Raw genomic sequence first — 27,984 nt, 5'->3', positions numbered from 1 at the left:
GAAATTTGGGGTTGGAAATTGAAACTGCAGTAATTAACCCAAACGATTGGGCTGATCATAATCCATTAGAAATCAGATGGAAGTCTCTCCAGAGAAAATACCAACGGAGGTGGAGGTTTAATGCTAAATTACTGGGCGACAAAGACTGTATACAAAAATTTAAAGAAGAAATAAATTTCTTTTTCAAGGAAAATGAAAACAAAGGCACATCCCGCGCAATAGTTTGGGACACAATGAAGGCCTATCTGAGAGGAGTCGTGATTTCATATATTGCACATAAAAATAAAGAAGAAAGGAAGATCCTGGAAGAGTACTTAAATCATATAGGAGAATCAGAAAGAAAACTCCAAGATAATCCAGAAGATGAAGCAGCCAAAGAAAATTGGATGATGTGGAAGCATAAAGTAAACATCATGGAGCAAGAAGAGTTGGCACAAAGAATGAAAAGAACGAAACAATATCTTTTTGAGAATACCAACAAATCGGGGAGGTGGTTGGCCTATAAATTAAAAAAGGAAAATGAAAGGGGAATAATTCATACTTTAGTAGACTCTAAGGGCAAATTATTGATTACCGAGGAAGAAAAACGGGATAGGGTGAGAGAATATTACGAATCCCTATATAAAGAAGAGGAGATATCGGATGACAAAATAGAACAATACTTGATAAAAGCAGAGCTCCCACAAATAACTGATGATGAGAAAGAAATGCTTAACAGAAAGATCACAATTGAAGAATTAAAAATAGCCCTTTCCAAATTGAAAAATAATAAAGCGCCAGGACCTGACGGATTTCCAGGGGAAATATATAAAAAATTAGAAGAAATACTCCAACCGAAATTAGTAGAAATTTTTAATGATGCACTGTTAGACCACAAAATTCCAGAGTCATGGAAAGAGGCGCATGTCACACTTGTGCCGAAAGAAGGTGCCGACCCAAAACAAATTCAAAATTACAGACCAATCTCGCTCCTAAATACGGACTACAAATTATTCATGGGCATAATGGCCGAAAGAATGAAAAAGATTTTAAATAATTGGATATATAAAGACCAGAATGGATTTTTACCGGGGAGACAAATTAGGGATAATATGAGAATTGTACTAGACACGCTAGAGTATTATGAGGAACACCCTGAAAAACAGATGGCTCTGATTTTTGTCGATGCTCAAAAGGCATTTGACAATCTAAATTGGAAATTCATGAATAAACAAATTGAGATGATGAAATTTGGAACAAATTTTGAAATGATGATTAAATCCATTTATAATAACCAAAAGGCGAGTATCTTGGTGAATGGGGATAGGACTAAAACATTCCAAATCAGTAAGGGAGTAAGGCAAGGTTGTCCCCTATCCCCTTTATTGTTCATTCTGGCCCTAGAAGTTCTTCTAAGGAAAATTAGATTTAACGATGAAATAAAAGGATTACAGATCAGAAAGGAGATTTACAAGACGCAAGCATTTGCGGATGATGTAGCCCTAATCCTTGAAGACCCTATAGAATCGGGACCTAAAGTATTGGAGGAATTAAGTAAATATGGAGAGGTGGCAGGCTTCAGACTGAACAAAATCAAAACCAAAGTATTGATCAAGAACACAACTGAGAGCCAGAAAAACGAGATAGAAGAAGTACTAGGATTACAGGTTGCCAAAAAAATTAAATACCTAGGAATTTGGATTACATCAAGATGTTCGACCTTGAAAGACGATAATTATATTCCCCTAATCAGGAAAATAAAACAAGACCTAGATTGCTGGAAAAAAATAAGACTATCACTTTTGGGCAAGATAGCCACAATTAAGATGAACATCCTCCCCAGAATATTATTTCTATTTCAAAATATACCCATAAATTTAGATAAAAAATTCTTTTTAGAACTAGACAAAATTATTAGAGAATTCATATGGGAGGGAAAAAACCGAGATTTTCCATTAAAATTTTAAGGGGCAAAAGAGACATAGGTGGATTTGGACTCCCGGACTGGGAAACATACTACAGGTCAGCCAAGCTAGTATGGATAAAAGATTGGATCACCCTGGAAAATAAGAGAATTCTTACCTTAGAAGGCCATGACCTGCAAAAAGGCTGGCACGCCCACATCTGGGAAACGGAGAAGAAAAGGAAGACACATTTTCATAGACACAAAATTAGAGATTCCCTGATACAAACATGGACCCAGATTAGGCAAAAATATTACAAAAAAATCCCAAATTGGCTCTCAACGATGGAGGCCCTGACCCACCCAAATAGGTGGGAGAGGGAGAAAATGGGCAGATATAAAGATATCCTAGACGAAAGAGGGTGGCTTAAACCAAATGATATTCTACGAGAGCAAGGAATAACTTTAGATTGGTGGACTTATGCACAAGTAAAATCCAGATATCAGAAAGACAAAGAACAATATGGTTTAGAACTGGGATCAAACGGACTGGGTAAAGTCTTGATGGGAACAAACAAAAAGATTCTGGCAAAATTATACAATTATATATTAAACGGTGACAAGTTCGAAGATGTCACGAAGAATCAAATAATTGCATGGGAGAAAAATATAGGGCGCAATATAAATTTTGGGGAATGGGAGGAGGCATGGAACAGAAATCTTAAATTGACTAGAGCGGTGACATATAAGGAAAACCATTACAAAATGTTTCATAGATGGTACTTAGCCCCGGCCAGACTAGCGAAGATATATCCCAATATACATCCCAATTGTTGGAAATGTGGCCACGGTCAAGGCACCTTCTTTCACATGTGGTGGACATGCCCGGAAGCAAAAGGATACTGGAATAAAATTAGGAGATGGTTATATGAAATAACTGATGAAGATATTGCATTAACACCAGAGATTTTCCTCCTGGGAATAATAAAGAAGCCATATAGAAAGGAAATGATGCATTTAATGATCCATATAATTACGGCCGCTAGATTGGCATACGCACAGTATTGGAAAGAGAAAATTCAACCACCAGAAGAGCTTACAATTAAGAAAATACTTGAGTGCGCAGAGATGTCTAAATTAACCTATGAATTAAATGATGAAAAGTCAGTTTACTATATGGTGTGGGAAAGGTGGTACAAGTGGTTGCATGATAGAATGAAAGAAAGATCTAAAGGTGTATTAAATAATGGTTAAAAGTGAGTTAAAATGTCACCAAGTATTATTTATGGAAATAGTTAAAACACTGCACATCCGATACAAATTGAAAAGCTATATTATGTATATGTTGTTTCATGTTATTGTTTGAATGTTTGTTTGTTTTTTCCTCTTATTTCTCTTTTGTTTTTGTCCTTTGTTTTTTGTTTGTTTTTTTTAAAAGAAAATCTCAATAAAGTTTAATTAAAAAAAAAAAAATTGTTCTAGCAACATATTTAAAAAATATTCCTTGTGATTCAGTGGCTTTCTATGGAAAGTTGATTCAGAATTTGAGTTTAGATCAGGAGTGGGCAGCCTATAATAACTCCTCTAGTGATGGAATGAGAGCATAATGCTATAAATCATTGATGTTTCTAAAATTGTCTTTACTAGTGCACTAGGGATTTCTGCACTTATGGATCATAAAGGTAGTCCTTAATTTACGACCACTATTGAGGTCAAAATTTCTGTTGCTTCTGTTGTTTGAGACAGTTGTTAAGTGAGTTTTATCCCATTAAAACCTTTTTTGACACCGTTGTTAAGTGAATCATTGCAGTTGTTAAGTTAGTAACACAGTGGTTAAGTGAATCTGGCTTCCCCATTGACTTTGCTTATCAGAAGGTTGCAAAAGGTGATCATAGGACACCAGGACACTGCAACTGTCATAAATATGAGATAACTGCCAACTGTGTGAATTTTGAACATGTGACCACGGAGAGAATACAGCAGTCATAAGTGTGAAAAGTCACACAGGTGTCCTAAGTCACTTTTTTTCAGTGTCATTGTAACTTTGGTCACTAAACAAACTGTTATAAATCGAAGACTATCTGTATAGCCCTTGTACAAGTACTTGCATTATAACTTTCAGTTATAACATTGTACAATCAAAATTTAGTGTCAGAATAGTCAAATTTTTGGCTTTGGGGGCTTTTCCAAACTCAAAAAAATAGAAATTGTGGCGTTATAATATTCTTTAATTGGCCAAATTATAGTAATATAAAATGTTATTGTTTCTGTATTGTTGATTTTTTTTGTTTTTTGAGTTGTATATTGTTTAGAGTTGAAAAACCAAATCTGAATAAAAAGATTCCCAATAAATAAAGCAATAGAACCCTGAAAAGATTACTGAAAAAATAAATACATCCCACCTCAATGATATCTCCACACCATTGGATAACTTTATATGGTTTCTCTCTAAGGTTGGGGGATTGAATTCAGTGGGGGGTTGCCCCCGGTTCGCACCGGTTCTGTAAAACTGGGGGGAGGCTCTGCCCACTGACCCTGATGTCATGAAAACACTTCTGTGCTTGCGCAGAAGAGCGCGCAAGCGAGCGAGCGTGTACGGCCCCGTTGCGAAACGGTAGTAAAGGTAAGTAGAACCCATCCCTGATCGAATTGTATATGTAATTTAAATGTTGTCCATCCTGATCTAGATGATAGCATGCAATACAAATATTGTCAACAGAGTAGAGACACAGAAGACTCTTCCTGCTCATTTAATATATCTGAACCTTATTTATTTATGAAGGAAAAACTTCCTTTATATCCAGTTGTGTCCATCCATCAAGTTTACAGACATTGCTGGCAGATCAGTTTTCTCAATCCTCTCTCTTGCATTCTGTGGAATAAATCTGAGATGTGCAGGAGAACAAGGGGAACTCCTTATGTCCATACAGTGGACATAATATGTAGATTCTTTGCATGCAGTTCAATTGAGAGAAAAACAGAATGTTGTATCCAGAGATCGACAACACATTTGTGGAACAGTGTGCTGGCAAGGCATTAATTAATATTTTTAAATACTAGCAGTTCTATACAATGCTTTGACAGTTTGGATCTGAGTTTTAGTATAAACTTTAAATTCTTTTAATTATTGCTACATATTGTTTATAAAGCACAGAAAAGGAAAGGTTAGGTTAATGAGGTATTGCTGTTTAGAGAATTGCTTTTACTTATTTTTTTGCTAATATTTACTGTAATTCAAGACAAATATGGTTTCTGACCAAAGCAATAACTTCACAAGTTTTATTTAGGAGCCATAGCAAGAGGATACCTAGCAATATCAGAAATCTGGATGGTCCTAACAGCAACGAAGTATAGATTTATTTTCAGTTAATTTATCATACATTTCTTTTTGTGATAAAGTACTGTTAAATTATCCTGATAAAAATTCTTCATAATATTGGATTTCTGCCCTAAATTGGCTTCCTAGAGTATAGGGGAATGTTAACCATTAGAAAATATTAAAATTTTCTAATACAAGGAAATATTTAGATTCGGGATAAGAATATGGAATGTAAAATATATGAATATTATTAGATCTTTTTGTGATAATCATTTTTGAAATATTTCAATGTCATATTAAATTATGCATGGAGAAACTTGAGAACTAAGTTATACTATGCTATAATTAGACTATACTGATTGTAAAGTTTCCACATTGTATTTCATGTATTACCATCATTGGTGAGAATGCTAAATTAGAATTTGGCAAGTTCTTCAAGGAATTTGGCATTTCTTGAAGAACTTTCAAGGAATGAGGAAAATCATTAAACAATATTTCATTAACTAATCTTGATATTGGTTTATTACCCATTTTTCTTAATAATAATGGCAATGAGCAATAAGTATTGATTCAGTGATTGCTGTTGGTTTCCAGACTTGTTAATGCAAGATGAGAGGATTTTTTTTCCTTAATAGATTACCTTTATACGTATAGATTTAATTTTAACTACAAATATTTAATACAGATTTTAATTTTTTCATTCAAAAATGAATGTTGCTTGATGAGGAGTTATATTTTATAACTATTGTTTCTACAAAATAAAATCATTTTTTAATGAAAAGCCCTAAAATGTCAATGTTGATAAAACCTTTTTTCTCTTTTGCATACTTCAGCTATCAAATAATTACAGTTCTAGATTTCTTTTGGTGAAGAAATATAATATTCAGAGTAAAAAGCTGAACTATAAACTTTCTTTTCATAATACATTTTAGCAATCAGAAGTCATGATACCAATGTTTTTTATTTGTGTAATTGAAAATAAAATAAATTCTATACCCTGTTATTTTTAGGGCTACTTCTACCTTTTTCATTTTTGCTTTTTTTCTCTGTCATTATTATTTATTTTTATGCACAAACTCTTTAAGTTCTTTTACTGCATTGTTAAAAACAGACAATATGGTACTTTTTTAAACATTCTTAATTATCTGTTCTTTTTTAAGAACATCACAATTCAACTAAAAAAAGCTTTTTTAAGGAAACCACTTCAGTGATTTTCACAACTATAACAAATATTACATCTAACTACAAATTATATCTAGTTATAACACAAATATTATATTATATCTAGCATATAATATGTGTAATATGTGTGTTACAGTATGATAGAATAGAATTTAAGGCACTTATGATACTTTGTAGCTACATTAAACATTTCTTGAAGCTATATTTGTTATTTCTTGAAGCTTACCGTTGAAATTACAGGAAGCTGTTCAGCATTTGGACCAGTTACTGTAATTTGGCCTAGAGAGCAAGGCATCTCTCCACATAGACTTCTTACCCTAGAACAGAGTTGCCCTACTTAACTATTTGCCTAGAGGAGGGGTGGGCAACTGTGGCCCTTTTACAGCCTGTGGACTTCAACTCCAGAATTCCTGAGACAGCCATGCTGTCTCAGGAATTCTGGGAGTTGAAGTCCACAGGTTTTAAAAGGGCCACAGTTGCCCACCCTTGGCCTAGAGCATGTCATCATGACCACCTCTGTAAGACAGCCTGAAAATAAGTTTAGACAGTCTAGTGTGACAGTGATGTTTTTACATATTATACCAGAACAAGCCATTCCATGTTGTTAATGTAGGTTTCATGGAACAGGCAATTTGGGATAACATGTTTCAGTTCAGCAATCTCGTAACTCCAATTGGGCCACTAGGTGTGTCCTGGGAGATTACTACCTTCTGTCCACTCACTGGGCTCTGTTTCTGTCCTGCATACTGTTTTGACTGAGGAAATCACCCATATAGTGCATTATTATAGAGCTCCAAGTGATTTGCTGCAATATAATGAAATCTTTTATAATTTATGGAATGAGGCAAGAGCTTAGGTACTGTAAAATAGTCTAACAATTGCAGTAAGGTTCATCTATTCTGCCAAGAAAAAAAAAAACCTAAGCGTGTAAGGTATATTATATAGTCAGATCTGAAATTAGAAGTTTGCAGACATATGTCTCTCTGACACTCTCTCTTTCTCTCATACACACATGTTAATCATATCAGAAGCATTTATTTGTTATAATAATTAGCATTGTATGATAGATTTGTTATGATATCAAATAGCCAGAATGCCTTTAGGGGCACATTAAATTTATGCATAATAGGTTATTTGCTACATAATGGAAAACAAGTGGTTACAATGATGCTAAAATTTCATTTAAGTACTGTGTTACATTGATCAACCTTTTAGATCAGGGGTGTCAAACTCGCGTGGTCATGGTGTTGTCATGTGACATGTCACGACTTCCCCCCCTTCGCTAAACTGGGCATGGACGTGGCCAGCGCTTGATGCATCAGGCCCACGGGACATGAGTTTGGCACCCCTGACCTATAGTAATCAAATCACTTTGAAGATAATTTTATTTGTATGCTTACAAGCAATAATACTGGGTTCCTAGCAAAGCTTTGATACTTTGCTGAGCAGCTATGAACAAAAGCAGAACCAGGGCTTATATATTATTGGCCTGCTACATTACAAGGCAAACAAAGGCAACAGCAATACAAAGAAAAGGGAAAACACGGTGGAACCTGTGAGATGTGGGCAGTGAATAGAAATAATTTGGTTTACTGGGCCACAGGTTCCTGAAGAGTCTTATCTCTGTCACCACTTGGGCAGTACAGCTTGTTGTGAATGTTTTCTTCAAGGGCACTTTAAGCAATTCATATGTGGGAGGGGCATCTTATAGGGTGACATGTAGAGTACTATATGAGGAAAGGTGATACCTATTACTCATTAAAGATTGATTCATCGTACCTATAAAAATTTTACTTGGAAATTTTAAAATCTCCAAATAAATCTGGAGCACATTATGGAAAGTTAACATTTGGAAGTAGCAGGCCCAGATAATATCCCTGGGCATGTTCTTAGGGAATGTGCAGATGAGTTGGCTTGTGTTCTTACAGATATTTTCAATCTTTCATTGCAGCAGGCAGTGGCCCCATCGTGTTTTAAGACTACCATTATTTTGCCAGTGCCAAAAAAGTCTACAATTACAGGTCTTAATGTCCGGTTGCACTTACATCCATCATTATGAAATATTTTGAGAGGCTGATAAAGGACATTTTTGCATCCAGCCTCCCTACAGCATTTGACTCTCTTCAGCCTCGTCTTAAACGTAAAATGTAGGAAAAAATAAAGAGATCATTGTCGATTTCAGAAAAGGCAAGCAAAGTCATACACCTGTGTATTAATGATTCACCTATTGAGATAGTTAGCAGCATCAAGTTTCTGGGTGTGCAGCTAATGAGTAGGCTAGCTTGGTCGCTCAACAGTGAGACATTTTCTGTGTCACATGAGAAAAGTACATCTTCCTTTCTCTGTCCTTACCACTTTCTATAGAGGGACAATTGAGAGCATCCTGTCATATGGCATTACTGTCTGGTTTGGAAGCATTACTGCTTCGGACAAGAAGGCAGTGCAGAAAATGGTGAGGATGGCAGAAAAGATAATTGGTAGTTCACTCCTTTCTATCCAGGACATAGCATATAAGCGATGCTTAAGCAGGGTCCACAGGATTGTCTGACACACTACACATCCTCTTCATGACCTGTTTTCCTTGTTACCTTCTGGGAGGAGGCTTCATGGTATCCGAAGCAGAACATCTAGATTTAGTCACAGTTTGGTTCCATATAGTATCAATCTTGTGAACTCTCAAGTTTCCTGTCTGTGGAGATTCTCAGTTTTCCAGGTCATGGTTGTCCCAAAGGTGCTTTTTCAAGAGGCAACTGGACTTTCTGTTTTTCTTTGAAGATGTTTCGCTTCTCATCCAAGAAGTTTCTTCAGCTCTCAGCTGAAGCGAAACATCTTCAAAGAAAAACCAGAAAGTCCAGTTGCCTCTTGAAAAGCACCTTTGGAATCTCAATTTTCTTCCTTCCGCTATGTATTCAAAATGGACAGTGAGATGTGTGTGTGTGTGTGTGTTACATGTGTATATCTGTGTTATGTATGTGTATGGGTAGAGGTATACTTTCTTTTGAGAGGAGGCAACTGAATTTCATTTTTGATGTGTGCCACAGTAAAAAGTGACAATAAAAGTTATCTTACCTATCTTAAAAGACATTTCACATTTCAAAAATTCTTTTCACACAGATCCTGAAAACTGCCAAATTCTGAGATAAAGACTACATGACACTACAACATGAGCGAGAATAAATGTGACACACAGTTTTACAGTGTTCAAGTTGCAGATTCAACATTCACTGTACTAAAACGCTATCAGCAATTGAAACCTATTGGCTCTGGGGCTCAAGGCATTGTTTGGTGAGTAGGCAAACAAATAGCAGCACCTATCTTTTCTTGGTTAATTCCAAAGAAATTTAGTGGGGTTGTTTGTAACAGTAGGCTAAATTATTCAAAAAATAACCTGGCAGTTGACAATGGCAAAACAGTTAGATATTGCTAATAAGCAAGCTGCTACAGTGTGTTTGTCAAGTCTCAGGAAACAAGTTTGACTTGAGAGTCTTCATCTTTTATTTGTAAACACTAATATAAACAACTGCTAAAGTACAGTCCACCTCTAGGAATAGTAAAATAGTAAACAGTTAAAATTACCAAAATTTTAAATACTTCATATATAAGAGAATTGTTAGATGGTTTGTGGCTGGATCTTCCCAGTGCCAACCTCATTCGCCCCCCCCCAACCATGACAGTCATTCAGCCTAAAGGGATATGGGAAAAATACGACTGAAAATATGAGCTGGTTGCCAAGCACCAAAAATACGATTATGCAACTGTGAGCTGTGTGAAACTGTTGGTACTTCGAAAACAGGCTGTAATAGCTCTAGAGAGATCAGTTGTAACTTTGAGCAATTGTTAAGCAACTGGTCATTAAGCAAGGACTATATTTTAATTACTTGGCCAAAAAACAGCATCTAACTCTTGGCATTCACTTTAAGGAACAGCCAGATGACTTACATAGTGGCCAAAATTGTGGAAACCTTTTGGGAAAAATGTATTTTTGAGGTTTGATGGCTAATAACACCAATTTTTTTTTGGAGTTTCAAGATAATCATATTCCACTGCTGGAATGGCCTGGGAATAGCCCAAACCTTAATCTAATTGAAGCCAACAATATGGAGCCGACTAAAGAAACTTGTTAGTCAGAAGCAACCCAGCAATAAAACCCAGTTAATAGAAGCAATCATTCAATCTTGGTTTCACATTATAACAGCTGCAGAACTAAAAGACTTGATTTACTCCATGGGACGACGTTGTAAGGCCGTAATTCACGCTAAAGGTTACCCAACTATTAACTGACATGGTCATAATTTTTGTATATCTTGTTTTTTCTATGATGATAATTTTTGTATATCTCATTTTTTCTACGTGTTTCACTTTTCTTCTTTATACTGTAACTGTTATTCTAATAGCAAACCCTTCATAAAAGTTATTGCATTACATTCTTGATTAAATTATCTTTCCATTGATATATAATTTTATGGTACTACTCCCAAAAAAAGTGGTGTTATTAGCTAGTCTTAGAAAATACACTTTTCCCAAAAGGTTTCCACAATTTTGGCTACTACTTTATATAGCTCTGTAGGAACAGGTGTTTGAGCAAATTAAAGATGGTAACAAAATAAGTAGATGAATTTAGATTGAGGAACAGATGAGGGAAGATAGCTAGGATTGGGGCACTATAACATCCTTGGCAATTGCACAATTTGTAACTTACAATTTTATGTTTATGCCAGTGCTGTTATCCATGGGTGCAGAAATTCATGGACAAATGAATAGCTCTTCAAAATCTGGCATATATTACTGCCATTTTAATGTTATTATTGAAGAGTTGCTATAGGTATGTGGTTTTTCTGGGGCTGGGAATCCAGGTTCCCATCTCATCTGGGACTGTTTAACCCTTTGCCAGAAAGTTCGTGGTATACTTCTAAAATTCACAGGGGTAGTCATTGGAGGGAATCCTTGCTTCATTCTGGAGCTCTACACAATCATTATACAGTAACTGCATTGATGGTTGTTTGTCTCCCTATCCCTGTAGAATTTCCTTTGCACACTGGATGCGAATCTTATTTTTCCTCAGTCCGATATCCATTCACTCAGCTTAGCAGTACAATATGCTGGTCATGATCCTGGTTGTTGGGAAAGCAGGAGTTTTACGTGCCCTGCTCAGAACAGGTTGCTGGCTGGCAAATGTTAGTTGGCTCAAGTTGTCATTGCTTTCAACGTACACTAGTCTTGTTTTCAAAGAACCTGAGCTAGAATGTTTCTGCTTCACTGTTTCAGTGCTGCATTTGATACTGTTCTTGGAATAAATGTTGCTGTAAAGAAACTGAGTCGTCCTTTCCAGAATCAAACCCATGCAAAGAGAGCTTACAGAGAACTAGTGCTGCTAAAGTGTGTAAATCACAAAAATGTGAGTAAATTTAATATAGCATATTTTGAAAATATGTATTTTATATTGAAATCAAATGACTACCCAAAATGTTATGTATGTATGTATGTATGTATGTATGTATGTATGTATAGGGAGGAAGAGGGGGGAATCTGGAAATGTGAGAAATACTTAACAATAGTGTCAATAAAAACATATTCGTATGCTTTTATTGAGGAATTTTCAACCATTTCTTGCATTAGGCTTATTTAGTATAATTACTGATATGACGTATTAGCACAACAGCTTGAATTACATTGTTGCTAATTTCATTTATTTTAATATTTTAATAGCATATAGCTTACTGTACCTTTGTAAAGATTGCTTATACTGAGGTGTGAAGTTATACAAATAAGCTTTTATATGTGGCTAATAAAATAAAACACTTGAGCCAGTCATTCTCTCTCAACTCTAGAAAATAAACAATGGCAAACCACTTCTGAAATCTTGCCTGAACTGCAGGGATTTTCTATGCAGTTGCTAGGACTTAACTCTGACATGAAAACACACACACATACACACAAAGGACAGAAAAGTTTAATGATGAATATTATTAGTAGATTTGAGTGTCATAGAATAGCTGAAAACATTTACATTACAGTTTTGGAGTAAATGTATCTGTCAGTTGTCATTACAGTCTAAGATAATATGTAGTAAATCTTAATAATTTGCATTAAAACTTTTCACCAATGTTAATGAATTATGATAACTATAGGAATTGCTTTCTATAAGGTGAGAAATGTATAGTATTTATTGTTCTGAAAATAATTTTATTTACATTAGCTTTTGTTTCATTTTGTAATAATTCTACTCTGAAAGCTGTTTGAAAGGGTTCTTTTCTTTAATATATACTTCAACCGTAAAATTTCAGATATAATTATGTGCTCAGTGCAGCCATACAAAACTATATATAAGAAATTGAGATAATATTGTTGAAATACAGAAGATCTATTATTATACTAGAAGAAACTAAAAAAGATTTTTCATTAAAATCTATTTATCATATATATTAATTTTGCCAAACATTGCTGAAAGTGGAATGATGGTTCATTGGCTTGCTTCATAAATTTGCAACCAATATTTCTATAATTTATTAAAATGGTCTAGACAATAACATCTTGATTGCTGTTTATGGTTTTGTCACTCTTTCTTCAAACTAATATAGACTTGATTATACTGCATTACTGCATTTTACTACAGTATTTTAGAATCTTTATACTGTACTGTATATTCTTTGATCTTAGCACTCCCAGAATGCTTCATATTAACAATTACTGAATGATCTGATTATTATATCATCATATAATAATTGTGCAATTTTGTGGTTGTGCTAATTTTGTTTATTTCTATCTGACTTCTGCTTTTGCAGATAATTAGTCTATTAAATGTATTTACACCACAGAAGTCATTAGAAGAATTTCAAGATGTGTAAGTTTTTATTTATTTATTGAGTTTTTTTTATAAATATACATTTTGACCAACAGTAAGCTAAACATATAATTCTTCCTAATGTATCCTTAATGATCTTTCAGTAAATATGAGAAATATATGTATATATCTCTGTTTCTCTCCCTCCTTCCTTCTCTCTCTCTCTCATTTGTTCATTTTTAATCTTTACTAAACAAACCTAATTGTTAAAGATACAAATAGTTTTTGAATTAGAACCATTCATTTAGTGATCATTTGAAGCTGCAATGAGAAATTTCCTTTAACACAAACTGGGCAAATGAAATATTTTAGGCTTTCCATATATACCAGATTTCTTCACTGTCTATATAAAGTTCAGCTAAGAATAGTAGTAAGACAAGTTATTTTCCCATTAAAGTGCATATTGGATATGATTTTTGGGATACAATAACCTGTTTGGTATATAGTTCACATTCTTGTTTTAACTATATTCTACCTTGTTGTGGACAACATACCGTTTTAAAAAAATCTATCTATCTATCTATCTATCTATCTATCTATCTATCTATCTATCTATCAATCATCTATCTACCTACCTACCTACTTACTTAATCTTCTGTTGTTGTAATCCAAAGAACTCTCAGTTATTAATCAAAAATAACCCCCCCCCCAAAAAAATACAAAAAATAACAGAAACTAACAATAATGAATTTATCTGTAACAGCAGACCACCTCTCCAATAATTCTCTCAACATTCTATAGAGAAGACTTGTCCTATTTGAGAAATGCTAATGCATTAGGTGTCGCTCCAGTCTTTGGTGGGAGACTAGTCCACAGAATAGAGGAAATTACTGGAAAATACTTTTTGAGTCCCCACTTTCCTTACCTCAGAAAAATTGATTGAGCTTTTGAGATACAATGCATTTTTGCTGTGCTACAGATGATTTGCATGTTGCCTTTGTAATGCAATTTGTTTCCTCTGACTTTGGTTGCAGCTGTTTCCTTACCCAAAACTAGTAACATCATCAGTGCTAGTGGGAAGTGGGAAGTCCTAGTGGGAAGTTGCTCTCAGTGTATATACTAATAGCCACTCCCTACTAGCACTGATGGTGTTACTTAGTTTGGGTCTGCAAGAAAACAACCATGCTCAGAGATCACCAAGGACCCCCTTCAAACCTGAGCTACAAATACACTCCTCTATTGCCAATTTGTTTTCCTGGTTTATTCAATTTTAAGATAGGGTCACATATTTAAGGTATTGGATGGGCACTGGGAAGATACAGCTGCTGGTCTACTCTCAAGCTTGAGTTTGAGTTTGGCTAGTCTTTCTTGATCCACCTGATCTAACAGAGTTGCTATGGAGAAAAATTTATATTTAATTCAGTTAAATGTTTCAAGTTTAACACTTTAATCAACTATTTCATTTTAATTGTAATTTTTTGTTCTTTGTTCCATTTATACTAAGTGCTTTCTATTTGATTTTAAAATAAAATAAAAAGTGTATATCTGACTGTTGAACACTATGACAATCCTTGATTAAAATGATTTCTGCATAAACATGCAGGTGGTCCTCGCTTAATGACAACCCTGTACAGCAGGGGTGTCAAAGTCAAGGCCCGCGGGCTAGATCTGGCCCATGGGATGTTTAAATCTGGCCTGCAGGGCCGCCCTGGAAACGGCGAAGGACTGGCTTGTGGTGCCTCTGCCAACGAAAATAGAGCTCAGGAGGGCTGCGCGCAGCCCTCCCACACGCAGCCCTCCTGAGCTCTATTTTCGCTGGCAGAGCACTTGGGCCACCATAGGTGCCCCCGACACGAGTGACATCAAGCTGGCCACACCTACCCTGGCCACATCCACCTGGCCCCCCCAAGGTCAAACACAACCCTGATGTGGTCTTCAATGAAATTGAGTTTGACACCCCTGCTATAGAGCAACTATTCAAAGTTACTATGCTGCTGAAAAAGTAACTGTACAATCAATCATCACACTTATGACCATCACAAAGTTCCTGTAGTCATATGATCAAGATTCACGCACTTCACAGTCAGCAGGGACTTACGAAGTCAGAGTGTTTTCCAGTCATGTTTTTGCAATTTGTGTGCTTCACAGCCAGTTTCTAATAAGGAAAGACAATGGAGAAGTCAACTGTAAAATTGCAAGTTGTGGTCATGTGTTTTCTCGCTTAATAACTGGGAAATGATGGGAAATGATGTCAGAAATCCATCATGGTCATGTAATTAGTGACCACATAATTTAGTGATTGAGTTGCTGGCTCCAAGTGTTAATTAAGCAAGGACTACCTGTACTATAGTTTTAAGCCTATGTTATCTCACTTATTGTCCTGAAATTATTTTATATTGAAGAAAATACACTGATGGCTTGAACTGTGATAGAATATATGTTAATTACTTTTTAAAAAATATTTCAGGTATTTGGTTATGGAATTGATGGATGCTAATTTATGCCAAGTTATTCATATGGAGCTGGATCATGAAAGAATGTCCTATCTTTTATACCAGATGTTGTGTGGGATCAAACATCTTCATTCAGCTGGTATCATCCACAGAGTAGGTAGTGCTGTTATAATCACACTATTAATGTGACTTTTGATGACTATTGACTTTTATTTTACATTGTTGTGTCTATATCTTCTATAAATCTTTTTCTAATTCATTTTTCTACCTGTTGAAAAAATAAAAGTGTATACAATGATATTAGTTTTTATGGATTACTTAGATGCACTGTTGCTAAGAATCTTACCTGCTATGTATTTTATCAAAATACATAATTGGGTAAGATTTTTTAGAGCTATACTGTTGCTTTGATACTTGCCTATGGATTTTGACATTAGGGTGAAGGTATTTCACCAGGTATTTTGCACAATTTATTTATTCTGTTCCAATGCAAACAAAAGTGACTCTCAACAGCTTATAGGAATAATATTAAAATATATAATGAGAATCAAGTTATTTGCTTCTTGAGGAGAGTCTGTACTGTTTCCTCCTCCTTCATGGCAAGCAGCACCACCTTGTGTCCTAAGGATCCATTAATTGTCCAGCCTCTTATTATGTCCCTGGGGTGGAAATATTTGAAATGTAAACATAATATTGATTTGCTATAACCCCTCTCTATATTTTCCTACCTTAAGTTATTGGTTTTTCTTTTCCAGAAAAGGGGAATCCATTAAGTAGAAAAAGATAGTGGTGCCTTTTTATTGTAGTGGTGTATGAGCCATCTCTCTGAAGACATCCAATTCTTAAAATGAAATTTAGGAGAGTGTCTTCCTCTCCATCCCCCCCAAAAATTAGCCTCTACGCAATACTGCACATTCTTAACTATTACCTGTCATTTTATTCAGAATTAGTTAATAATTTAAGACTGTATAGCCCACCTTGATATTCCACTTTTTTTACATTAATTTTTTAAATAATGTGTTCACTTGGGAGTTCCTCAATGTGGGCTACACTGTCAGTATTATTACACCAATAAACACCGGATAAAATTACAAAGAAGTGTAAGTGCTTTTCCAACTGTCGAAAATATGCCACTGCTAAGGCAAAGTTTCAGTTACAAATAACTTTTTGAATAGAGGTAACTCAGAACAGGGTTCATTGGAATCAACTGGAAAGCATCTGTGACACCTGTCAGCATCTGTTCAATGTGATTAATTGATCAATAGGTTTTGCTTGTCATGTATGGCAGCCTAATAATGTGCTGACTTTTAAGGATTATACTACTTTTTCAGCATTTAACTGGATTCATTTTTTGTCCATAGGATTTAAAACCCAGCAATATAGTAGTAAAATCAGATTGTACTCTCAAAATCCTTGACTTTGGACTTGCAAGAACAGCATGTACTAATTTCATGATGACCCCATATGTAGTAACACGATATTATAGAGCACCAGAAGTTATTCTTGGCATGGGATACAAAGAGAATGGTAAGTTACAGAATAGAAGTGACATGTTTGGAGTACTTGATCAATGGTTAGATTTTACTACTTTTTCACTGTCTTACCACAAGCTTACTGGTTTCAGACTGTAACTTAGTTTTCTTGTCCTGTGAGGTAAATTACCTGAGTCAGTTTGGCTAGGCTTGTTCAGAGAAGAGTCTTTATTTTGAAGATGAAGATGGCATAATATAATATCAAGTGATATAACTAACTCAGCCATCGATACTAAATAGCCCCTTGAAATGAAGGGGATCTCATGCTTTGGCTAGTGTAGGAAGTAGCTTTAGTAACAGGAGAAAATGTTTTGGTGAGTAGAAGTTCCAAACTTGACCCAGCTGCTCACTTATGCAACTTTAGTTCTCAGCACTATCTAGGAAGTACCTGCTGATTGCTTACAGTAAAAGTAGGACTTCTGTCCTTGATTACTGTATACATGATAGTTGACAAAAACTTTCTGCAATATCTTCATGAGTACAGAATGAAAGCTAATGATAAAATTGATTTCCTGAATTGCTACATGGCAATTAGAATTTTAACGATAAAATGTGCCACCTGCAAATAAGCCAAGTGTTTTTTAATTTTCACAATTGACTTATCCACATGTAGTGCATCTTTCACATTATTTTGGTTGAAAATACAGCTTATCCATGGTTGGTTGGCTTTATCGGTAGATTTATATAGGATATATAGGTACTTTAAAAAAGTATTACCATGTATATTTACAGAAAACCCAAACTCAATACTTTGGGTGTATTTTGGCATTTAAAATTCTTGGCTGATTCTTGAATATATGCAGTACATTTGCCAATGACTCCTTCACAGTGCAATTATTTTATGAAAATATATGTATAGATTTTTAAAAAATGTTTAATTTTTATCCCCATTACACTTAACATTTAATAGTGGATATCTGGTCTGTTGGGTGCATAATGGCCGAAATGGTCCTCCATAAGGTCCTGTTTCCTGGAAGAGATTGTATCCTTTGCAGCTCTTTCAGGGAGTTCAGATTATTCAAAATAAGCTTGACATGTATGTGTGTGCGTGCGTGTGTGGGTGCATGTATATGTATATGTTTATGTGTAAAGCAAATTTCTTGTATGCCCAATATATATACATACATACATACATACATTCTGAGGTTTTCGCGGGTGTTTGTATGTAGGTCTTTGGTTATTCGGGTTTTCTCCCGTGTAAAATTGGAGGTGTTTTGGCAACGTTTCGATGAAGTCTCATTCGTCATCTTCAGGCTGGTGTTCTCGGCCAAGAACACCAGCCTGAAGATGACGAATGAGACTTCGTCGAAATGTTGCCAAGACACCTCCAATTTTACACGGGAGAAAACCCGAATAACCAAAGACCTACATATATATGTATGTATGTATGTATGTATGTATGTATATATGTATATGTATATATATATGTATATGTATATGTATATGGGTATGCATAAGATTTACTTTTAATGGTGTTCTGGTATTTTAAATTTGTAATTAGATCATTATTCCTGTCCATATTGTTCCAAAACATGTTAGCTGTTTTACTTTATGCATTGTTATGTTTTAAATGTAAAAATGTTTTTTCGTTTTCTGCTTTAGTTCATAACACTTCATAATTTTATCATTTCACTTTTACTTTCAGTTGATATCTGGTCAGTTGGTTGCATCATGGGAGAATTGGTGAAAGGTTGTGTGATATTCCAAGGCACTGATCGTATCCTTCCCTAATAATCTTTGAATCTTAATTCATATTTAGCAACAAGTTATTTGATTAATGGGTGTAAAAGATGCTAATCCCATAGCATCTGTTCAGTGGAACAGTTCTTTCTTGTATGAACCAAATTTGTGAAATTTGTTGTTTTAACAAAACAGCTAAACTTTTATTCTTATATTAATTGCATTAATTATAGTTTTTGAACATTAATTGTCCATTACAGGAATTTTATATTTTTATAGTTTTAATAATGCAACACATTTATTTAAACTGAAAATTCTGCAAACTGTTGCTCAAAATTTAAACTGATTGCTTTTTTCATTTTTCTGCACGATGGAAATGGACTCAACTATGGTTTTGTCTTGTCACTTCTTATCCTGCTACATACCTAAAGAAGGCATGAAGGTTAGAAAAGTATAATTACAAATGCTTAATTTTAGGTATTTTAATGGTTGATTGTGTGTTAACCTATTAACACAATAAAAGAGAGGAATCTTGATTTTCATTTTTTTTTAATTTCTATCCTGTGTATTCTTTTATTCTCTAAAGCCTTATGACCAACCTAACACAATTCTTCATGAATGCTGTGTCTCCTGTGGATTTTATGTTAATGCTGATTTTCATATTTGCTGTCTTCATATATGTGTCTTTCATGCTTATTAAAACTTTTTGCAATAAAAATATCTTGGTTATGGGAATCTTGCCAACATATTACCCATGTTGTTACTTTTTATTTCTGAAGTTGTATTGGATCGAACATAAATTGCAGAAATAATTGTAGTTTCTTCAGAAATGTTATTTCTGTTTATGATTGAACAGGAACAGATGAAAAAGCAGTAGTCTTCACAAGACTGGATAATATTTTAGGGTGGAGGCTGTAAATTAGACTTCTTGATCTAGAACAGGCCTGTCAAATTGGTGGCCTGCGAGCCGGATGCGTCACATGCAGGCCACACCCACACCAGCTCCGTAAAGAAAAAACGATACATCATGTGACGCAATCGAGTTTGACACCTGTAATCTAGAGGATCATATATAGAGGATGTGGTGAAGTCATTAAAAGAGGTGTGACTGTTTTTTTTTTTTTTTTGCCTTTGTTATATTTGGCTGCGTGTGTGGGGGAAAGCATATTGCTACAATTCTCACCTTCTAAATTCAGAAGAGTGCCCCCAAATTTGTGCCCTTTCCCCATCCTATAATTTAGCAGAATCTGCAATTTAACCTTTAACTGTGCTATTAATTCTCTAATCTGATGTTCTTCAGAAGTATAAAAACTTGAATTCATAGAGAGCAAGGCATGAGATTAGTCACATCAGTGGATGGAATAAAAAAGCTCAGAGATTATCTTGATAACTTCATATCTCCAGCATGAAAGGCACAGATTTTTAATTATTAGCATTACTTTTGAAATATGCAACAATTTCCTTCTATATTTATGTTAAAAATTCTTATCTTTATAATGTGAGCCTGCTATATTGTGTTTATCCCTCGCCCCTTTATATGGCGTGCTCTTCTTCAATATACTTTCTAAGTACTTTTTCCCTGTTCGGTTCTCTAGTTGATGTAATGATTTCCTTACCTATCTTATTGATTCCTTGCAGGATCTGATATAATTATGTTAGTGGTGAGTATCTGTGTTCATACTGATCATTGTACAGAGTTTGTTTTATACTCTTGGGTAGAGTAAGAAGAAAAGTAAGACAAAGAAATGAAGAATTATTGTATTAATATTTTAAATAAGTTTATACACACACATACACATATTTTTTTGCTCCACTGATCGAATCCTTTAATAAAAATATTTACCAATACAGAGGAAAAACTGTTTCTATTTGCATAATTTAGGGTCTGATTGTTTTGATATGTTATAGTACTAAGTTTTGTTTATAAAATTTATATAGCCACCTATCTCCCTCCCCAACTCTTTGACCATGTTTCAAAGAAGGAACTTTCGTTTTGAGTCTTCTGTGTAATACGTTAATTCAGCTGACAATCAGCTGCAAATTGTCACATGGTTAGGGTACCTAGAAGCAGATAGGATGTACAGTAGATGAAATATATTAACTACCAGGAGGCAATTTGTAATTGGTTTCATTCTTACTGGGAATGTTCAGTTGTATGTAGCCATATCTTACTCTATAGGTAGTATATTAAAACCTACAGAGAAGGCGGATTATATATGTCATTCTGACAGAATCTATATTTTTGTTGGTCTGTCTAGCTCTCTAGCTTTCTAACTAATTTAAATAGCTACCCATCTCTTTCTGAAATACTGCTGATCAATAGGAGCTGGATAGTTTTTAAAGCTAATGCTTTGTATATAGTCATCTAAAGTGCAATGAGTTATGAGTTCTGATCCCAGTAAAGGGCTTGAATCCCATAAAATAAGATCTGCCTGCTTATATCTGATAGTTCCCAGTAAGGATGAAACAGGTCACCTACTGCCTCCTGGTGGTCAGTGTGACTGAACATAACCCCCAGGACATAAAATATGAAAATAGATAAATTTTAGAAAGAAATTGGAAGTCATGGAAGCGTGACATCTATCTCTCTATCCCTCTGCTTAAGGGAAGATGAATAGAATAAGAATAGAATAGAATAGAATAGAATAGAATAGAATAGAATAGAATAGAATAGAATAGAATAGAATAGAATAGAACAGAACAGAACAGAACAGAACAGAACAGAACAGAACAGAACAGAACAGAACAGAATTCTTTATTGGCCAAGTATGATTGGACACACAAGGGATGTGTCTTGGTGCATACGCTGTCAGTGTACATAAAAGAAAAGATACATTCGTCAAGAATCATAAAGTACAACACTTAATGATAGTCATAGGGAACAAATAAGCAATCAAATCATATTAGGAAACAGTCAATATAAATCTTAAGGATACCAGCAACAAGGTTACAGTCATATGTGGGAGGAGATGGATGAGAGGAACGATGAGAAGATTAATAGTAATGCAGACTTAGTAATTAGTTTGATTATGTTGAGGGAATTATTTGTTTAGGAGAGTGATGGTGTTTGGAAAAAAACTGTTCTTGTGTCTAGTTGTTCTGGTATGCAGTGCTCTATGGCGTCATTTTGAGGGTAGGAGTTGAAACAGTTTATGTCCAGGATGCGAGGGGTCTGTAAATATGAAGGAATCAAATATGCCATTCTGATAGTATATTAAATAAAATATCAGAACAATTAGCAGCATTAGTAAAGCTAGTTGTACAAATGCACTGAAATGCTCGTTGCCAAACATCCAGATCAAATGACCATAGGATCACTGCAATAGTAATAAATGTGAGGACCAATTGTTAACTTTTGCCACTTTTTTCAGTGCTCTCATAACTTTGAACAGTTGCTAAATGAATGGTTGTTAAGTGAGGACTACCTGTACATTTCTCTTTCTTCTGGAAAATACATATCTCAATATGTTTTCTCCAAAATAGTGATATTAAACTGCGCATGAAAGCTATTGTGCTCTCCTGGTCAGTTGGGCTATGTTGTTTAATGAAGAGGCTCTATTTAATGAAGAGTGGGCAAACCTTTAGGGTAGAGGGATAGATTTGGAATTTTGGAACAGACTATGGATACTCACACAAAACAACTTTCATGGTAGGCAAGGGCAGCAATAGCAGTAGCACTTAGAATCTTAGACTTATATACCGCTTTACAGTGCATTACAGCCCTCTCTAAGCGGTTTACAGAGTCAGCATATTGCCCCCAACAGTTTGGGTCCTCATTTTACCTACCCTGGAAGGATGGAAGGCTGAGTCAACCTTGAGCCTGGTGAGATTTGAACTGCCAAATCCCAGGCAGTTGGCAATCAGCAGAAGTAGCCTGCAGTCCTGAAATATCCATCCATTTACTTTTAGAAAGTATAAAAAGGTAAAAAGTAAAAAAAAAAAACAACAACCTTGTATCGCCGGTAATCCTGTAATGTGTTATATTTAATTTTGTTTCAATTAAAATCATTTTTAAGAGTAGAACAGTAAGAGTGTTGGGAGCCAAAGAAAGTGTCTGCAGATGCATAAGTGCACATGGTTAGAATAGGCTTTATGTTCCAACCGCTTCACAGGACTCCTGAAAGATTTTGTTATTGTGAATTAGAGATTATTCACATAAGGATTTAACAGAGAACTAATTTCAACACACTCATTATAAATACTTAACCCCTTTATTCAGTCATCCAAAGCAGTAGGCTGTATTCTGTGAATAAATGCAGTTGTTGACAGAGAGTGCAAAAAAATCTGATTTGCTTTAACTATTTGATTTTCAGGTGTTTTTAAAAATATTCAAGGTATCATGAAATACCTTGAGCATGAGTTCAGAGTGAAACAGAAACTAAAAACAAATCTAGTTCATATACCCTATGAATTTTAGCAGCATTATCCACAGTCAGTTTTGTGAACCTTGTTCATCCAAATTAATGGTTCTTGAGATTTTGTTTTGTTATCACAATTTCTGTAAGAACCTGTTTTGTGAAATAATGATGTTGTTTAAAATAGCACCTAATTTTCCCAAAGTTCCACATATTTACAATATAAAGTTGGAGAAAAAAATATGTTATTTTCCTAAATGAAATTTTTGCAGATATTGATCAATGGAATAAAGTTATTGAACAATTAGGCACACCATCAGCAGATTTCATGAAAAAACTACAACCGACTGTACGGAATTATGTAGAAAACAGGCCAAAATATCCAGGTATCAAATTTGAAGAACTCTTCCCAGATTGGATATTTCCATCAGAGTCTGATCGTGACAAACTAAAAAGTAAGTTTATGTATATTTGTTTCAGTAAAGATGTAGGATTTTTGTTCTATTTTGCTACATTTTTATAGAAATGTGTATTTGTCAGGTTACAAGCCAGAATCTACCATGCTAACTTGATTTTATAATGGAAATTGTTGATTTATTATTTCATTTTTTCAACTGAATTGGTCTGAAGTTCCAGTGAAGTAATTTAATCTATGAAAATTCAGGTATCATGCTCCAAGATCAAACTTTGAATTTTTTTAGCATTTTGAATGATAGTTTAATTGTTGAACACTACTTATTCTAATTGATACATATACTTAATAATGTAAGAGGTATCTGTTTTTAATTGTCTGATTATATTTACAAGTAGTGCTCATATCAGTTTCATCATCTGATGTTGTGAATATCCCAAGTTCCGATATTTTTTATTACCTATATTAATAAACAAAGAGTAAATGAACTTTAACAGTGAAATGCCTTTAACATGATAGATAGATAGATAATAGATAGATAGAATTTTATCTTTATGTATCAAAATTTTAATTGTAAGATTTTTCTTTTACTGTTTTCTAGCGAGTCAAGCTAGAGATTTACTATCAAAAATGCTAGTAGTAGATCCAGACAAACGAATTTCAGTAGATGAAGCTTTGCGACATCCATATATCACAGTTTGGTATGACCCAGCTGAAGCGGAAGCAGTAAGTGTACCTTAAGGTCTTTTTATTTTTATGTATATCACACTCAGTAACAAATATTGCCTTCTTCTTCATGAATTTAACATTTTACTACAATTTACATAACATATAAGGAAGAGATAAATCATCTGAGGATAGCATTAATGCTAAGAATTTAAAATTCACTAAAAGATTTTAATATTGGAAAGACCAATAGGAATAGATGACTCTTGCATTTCACCTTGATGAGTCATTTGGTAAGGGTTGTTCATACAGGGCATTTATAGATAATCTTCAGTTCTCTGTAAAAAAATATTAATTCTAACACTTGAATTTGACTTGAAAACTTAATAGATTCCAGTTCAGATGCAACATATAGGCATATCATCATAATCACTACCACCACCTAAGGAGTGCACCAAAATACTGTTCCCAGCTCCATAAGTATTTTTAACTGTAAGATTTGCAGTTGTATTTATCAAAAGATAAAGTAGCATTCTTTCTTTGTTTATAGCCACCTCCCCAAATCTATGATGCACAATTGGAAGAAAGAGAACATGCCATTGAAGAATGGAAAGGTAAGTAAAACTTGCAATATATTAAGGAACTTTGATAAAATATTTTGCAGATATGCCATAAGTAACTGAGATAAAGTGAATACACCCTTTTGCATAAATCAGTGTCTGTTGCTGCTAAGCAAATTTATATTCCATTCAGTCAATATTGATATTTAAGATTGGGTTGTTTTCATTTAAATGTCACAAGTTCTTTTCATCACCAACAATGAAAACATTTTCATCTGCAATAAAATTTAGAGCTTTAATGATTTTGTCCAAGCAAGACTTACTCCGAGAGCTCAGGACCATAATCCGTAGGTTGGTAATATGCAGAAGAGGCCTTCATCCTGCAGTGGATAGACAATGGCTAAAATGATGATGACAACGATGATATATAAGCAACAAGTGTATTATTATAACTTATGTCCATATTTGTTCTCTTCTTTATATGCAGAGTTAATATATAAGGAAGTAATGGATTGGGAAGAAAGAAATAAGAATGGTTTGGTAAAAGAACAGCCTTCAGGTTAGTCATTGATGTAATAGATTGGTTTTTTTTCTTTTACAATTTTTTTTAATGGTAGGTTGTTTTAACCATGGTTGCTAACAAAGGATATGTACCAAATAAGTTATATATTTCGCAATAGATAATATGCACACATGACTAAAAACAAGATAAAAAGCATATGGACAACAAACAATAACTTTTTGATTACCAAAAAGAGGCTGCAAAGAGTTAAAGACTTTTATATGGATGGAGAGATACATTATTTTCCAGAACGCTGCTACTACACTCCAGCATTGGGAAAATCCTCTTCTCTGACAGCAACTGAGAGAACTTTTTTACACTTATCTACCTACTCTGTGCTCTCTCCACGCCCCCTTTTGCACCCGAATCCCCAGTCTTTCTCTCAGTTGCTGACAGACTGAGAGGGTTTTCTCTGTGCTCTGAGTGTTGCGGTAGGCCTTTTGGTTATTTTTGATTAGCCCCCTTTCTTTTTATTTCTGTTTAGTTCGGGCAGGTTTAGGTTTTCCTTTTTTTGTGGATCAGTCAGCTGGTCGTCGGTTTCGTGCCCAGGGAGCTGGGTCGTGCCGGCGTTTGCGCTGCTGCGCTAGCTGCCGCCGGCTTCTGTCCCTTCGGGGCGGATCCGGCCGGATTTCCATCGCTGTGAGGTCGGGGCTGAGCGAATTGCTCCCCGACCGCCGCTTCAGACCTTCGAGCCGCTGCAGGGTCGTTTCCAGGAGCGGCTACCAGCGCCCCTCACAGCGCGGCGTGGTTTGTCCAGCGACCGTCCCGTCAGGTTTCTGCGGGCGGCGCTGCGATTTCAGGCTTGATCGGCCTCATTTCGACCGCAGTGAGTGTTGGCTTGGGGGGGGGTGCGGCGTGGCTTTCTGTTGCTCGCCACCCTCCCGCCGTGAGGCGGCCAGCCAGGTTATCATCCCTGAGTGGCGTCCGTGTGCAAACGGCGCCAGGGGAAAGCGCCCAGTCACTCTACAGAGCGAGGGCGGGCCGCCATTTTATTCCTACGCCACCAACGCGCGGCCGCCATTTTGAGCAGGGGCGGCCGCCATTTTGGATTGCTCAGGGCAGCGCGGACCCTAATTAAAGGGCCGCAGCCTTTGTTCTGAGAGCTTGCTGGCTGAGTCTCTGTCCCGGTCTGGGCATTGACTCAGGAGGAGGGAGAAGGGGGGGGGAGCGTTTGCAGTTATCGCTCACCCCTTTGGCAGCCTTTTGTGCAAGGCCTTCCCACACACCTGGGCAGAGACAGGGGTGCCCTCGTGCTGAGCGTGGCAGGAGTGCCAGCACTGCTTGCTGGGTATAGTGCATTGCCCAGAGCTGTAGCCAGACTATCAATTACTCAATTAATCAATTAAGCAAGCTTTCATCCAATCAATCAATTAATCAAGCAAGCTGATACCTATTAATCAATTATTTAATTAAAGCAACCAATCAATTGATCAAGCAAGCATTCATCCAATCAATTAATCATTTAATCAGGCAAACTGATATCTGTCAATCAATCAATCAATTATTGATTCATTATTTATTATTATTACAAATCCATCTGTCAATCTATTGATTAATAATTACTATTCAGCTTGGGGCACTCTCACCATGGCGGACTGTTCGTTCTCCTCAGACAGTGATCAGGAGGTCAGTCCTGTCAGAACTAAGTCCCGCAAGAAACAATCGGGCAATCGCTCTGAGTCTGGCGGTCACAAGTCCCGCCACTCTAAGACCTCCTCTGCCGCTGAGAAGGATGCTCTCAGGCGTCATAAGGCTTTGGAAAAAAGATGTGAGAAGGCCAAGCAGGCGTCAGCTTCTTTGGTTCGTGGTGATACGGGATCCGTCCACCAGGCTGTTCCTGTTCCTGACCTTTCGGAGCGGAGAACGGTCCAATCCGGTTCCTTGGCTTGGCAGAAGGGCGTGTCCCAGTCGATGCCTGATGTTTCCTCAGCGGGTTTAGAGGCCTTTCCGCCCCCTCGGCGCCAACCTTCGGCCACTTTCACGCCTACAGCAGCGGGACTCCGTGAAGTGGACAATCCTCCGCCTCCATCTCAGTTTGACTTCCAGACGATGTTGTCAACAGCGTTGGCTTCTATTATGGCGGCCGGAGCGCAGACAGCGGCCCAGACATCAGCGGCGGGGACTTCGGGCACGTTGGCCTCTTCAAGCTCTCGCAGGGTTCGTTCCCCCTCGCCTCGTGAGTCTGTTTCGTCTGAGGGCTCGGGCCATGACGAGGAGGGCCCCGATGACCTCGAATTCTCTGAGGATGAAGGTCTGGTACCTGACACTCCAGCCTTCACGGGCTTGTTTCGTCCTTCACTATTTAAGTCCCTCCTTCACAAGGCTCGTTTGACTACTAATCTGGGTTCGGTGGGAGCACAACCCCCGACTACCCCGTCTGAGACCGGTCCTCATGATGCCCTGTTTAAGCAAGTCAAGCAGGAGAAGGACTTTATTCCGTGCCCTCAACTGTTCGCGGATGTTCTGCAAGCGCCTTGGGCCCAACCAGGGTCGTCCACTGCACCAAGCAATTTAGATAAGAAGCTGTTCTGTGCGGCGCCCGAACTTGAAGCCATGTTGGACGTGCCCACTGTGGATGCACCGGTGGCGTCTCTCACTTC

At 36.1% G+C, this 27,984-nt stretch overlaps 1 protein-coding gene across 8 annotated transcripts in view; it reads left to right on the top strand.

The window, feature by feature from the left end:
* Positions 1-27,984, top strand: part of MAPK9 (mitogen-activated protein kinase 9) — a 49,838-nt gene that overhangs the window by 10,761 nt on the left and 11,093 nt on the right. For 4 of the 8 annotated variants that reach the window (XR_004588701.3, XR_015732579.1, XM_034403089.3 and 1 more), the window contains exons 3-12: positions 9,498-9,668; positions 11,649-11,778; positions 13,166-13,224; positions 15,632-15,770; positions 16,979-17,144; positions 18,795-18,866; positions 23,457-23,639; positions 24,198-24,322; positions 24,813-24,876; positions 25,310-25,381. Coding sequence is in view for 6 of the 8 variants with exons in the window: in XM_034403089.3 (XP_034258980.1) it covers positions 9,547-9,668; positions 11,649-11,778; positions 13,166-13,224; positions 15,632-15,770; positions 16,979-17,144; positions 18,795-18,866; positions 23,457-23,639; positions 24,198-24,322; positions 24,813-24,876; positions 25,310-25,381 (1,132 nt within the window). In the remaining 2 variants the exon portion in view is untranslated. Of the gene's footprint in view, positions 1-4,335; positions 4,506-8,334; positions 8,571-9,497; positions 9,669-11,648; positions 11,779-13,165; positions 13,225-15,631; positions 15,771-16,978; positions 17,145-18,059; positions 18,132-18,794; positions 18,867-23,456; positions 23,640-24,197; positions 24,323-24,812; positions 24,877-25,309; positions 25,382-27,984 lie in introns of all 8 variants that reach the window. The other 4 variants (XM_087887488.1, XM_087887489.1, XM_034403102.3 and 1 more) reach the window with 3 other exon arrangements.

The sequence above is a fragment of the Pantherophis guttatus genome, chromosome 2 (assembly GCF_059756535.1).
Source record: "Pantherophis guttatus breed Tessera chromosome 2, ASM5975653v1, whole genome shotgun sequence".
NCBI classification, from domain to species: domain Eukaryota; kingdom Metazoa; phylum Chordata; class Lepidosauria; order Squamata; family Colubridae; genus Pantherophis; species Pantherophis guttatus.
The sequence above is the reverse complement of the archived record's forward strand: the minus strand, read 5'-3'. Positions and strand labels throughout refer to the sequence as shown.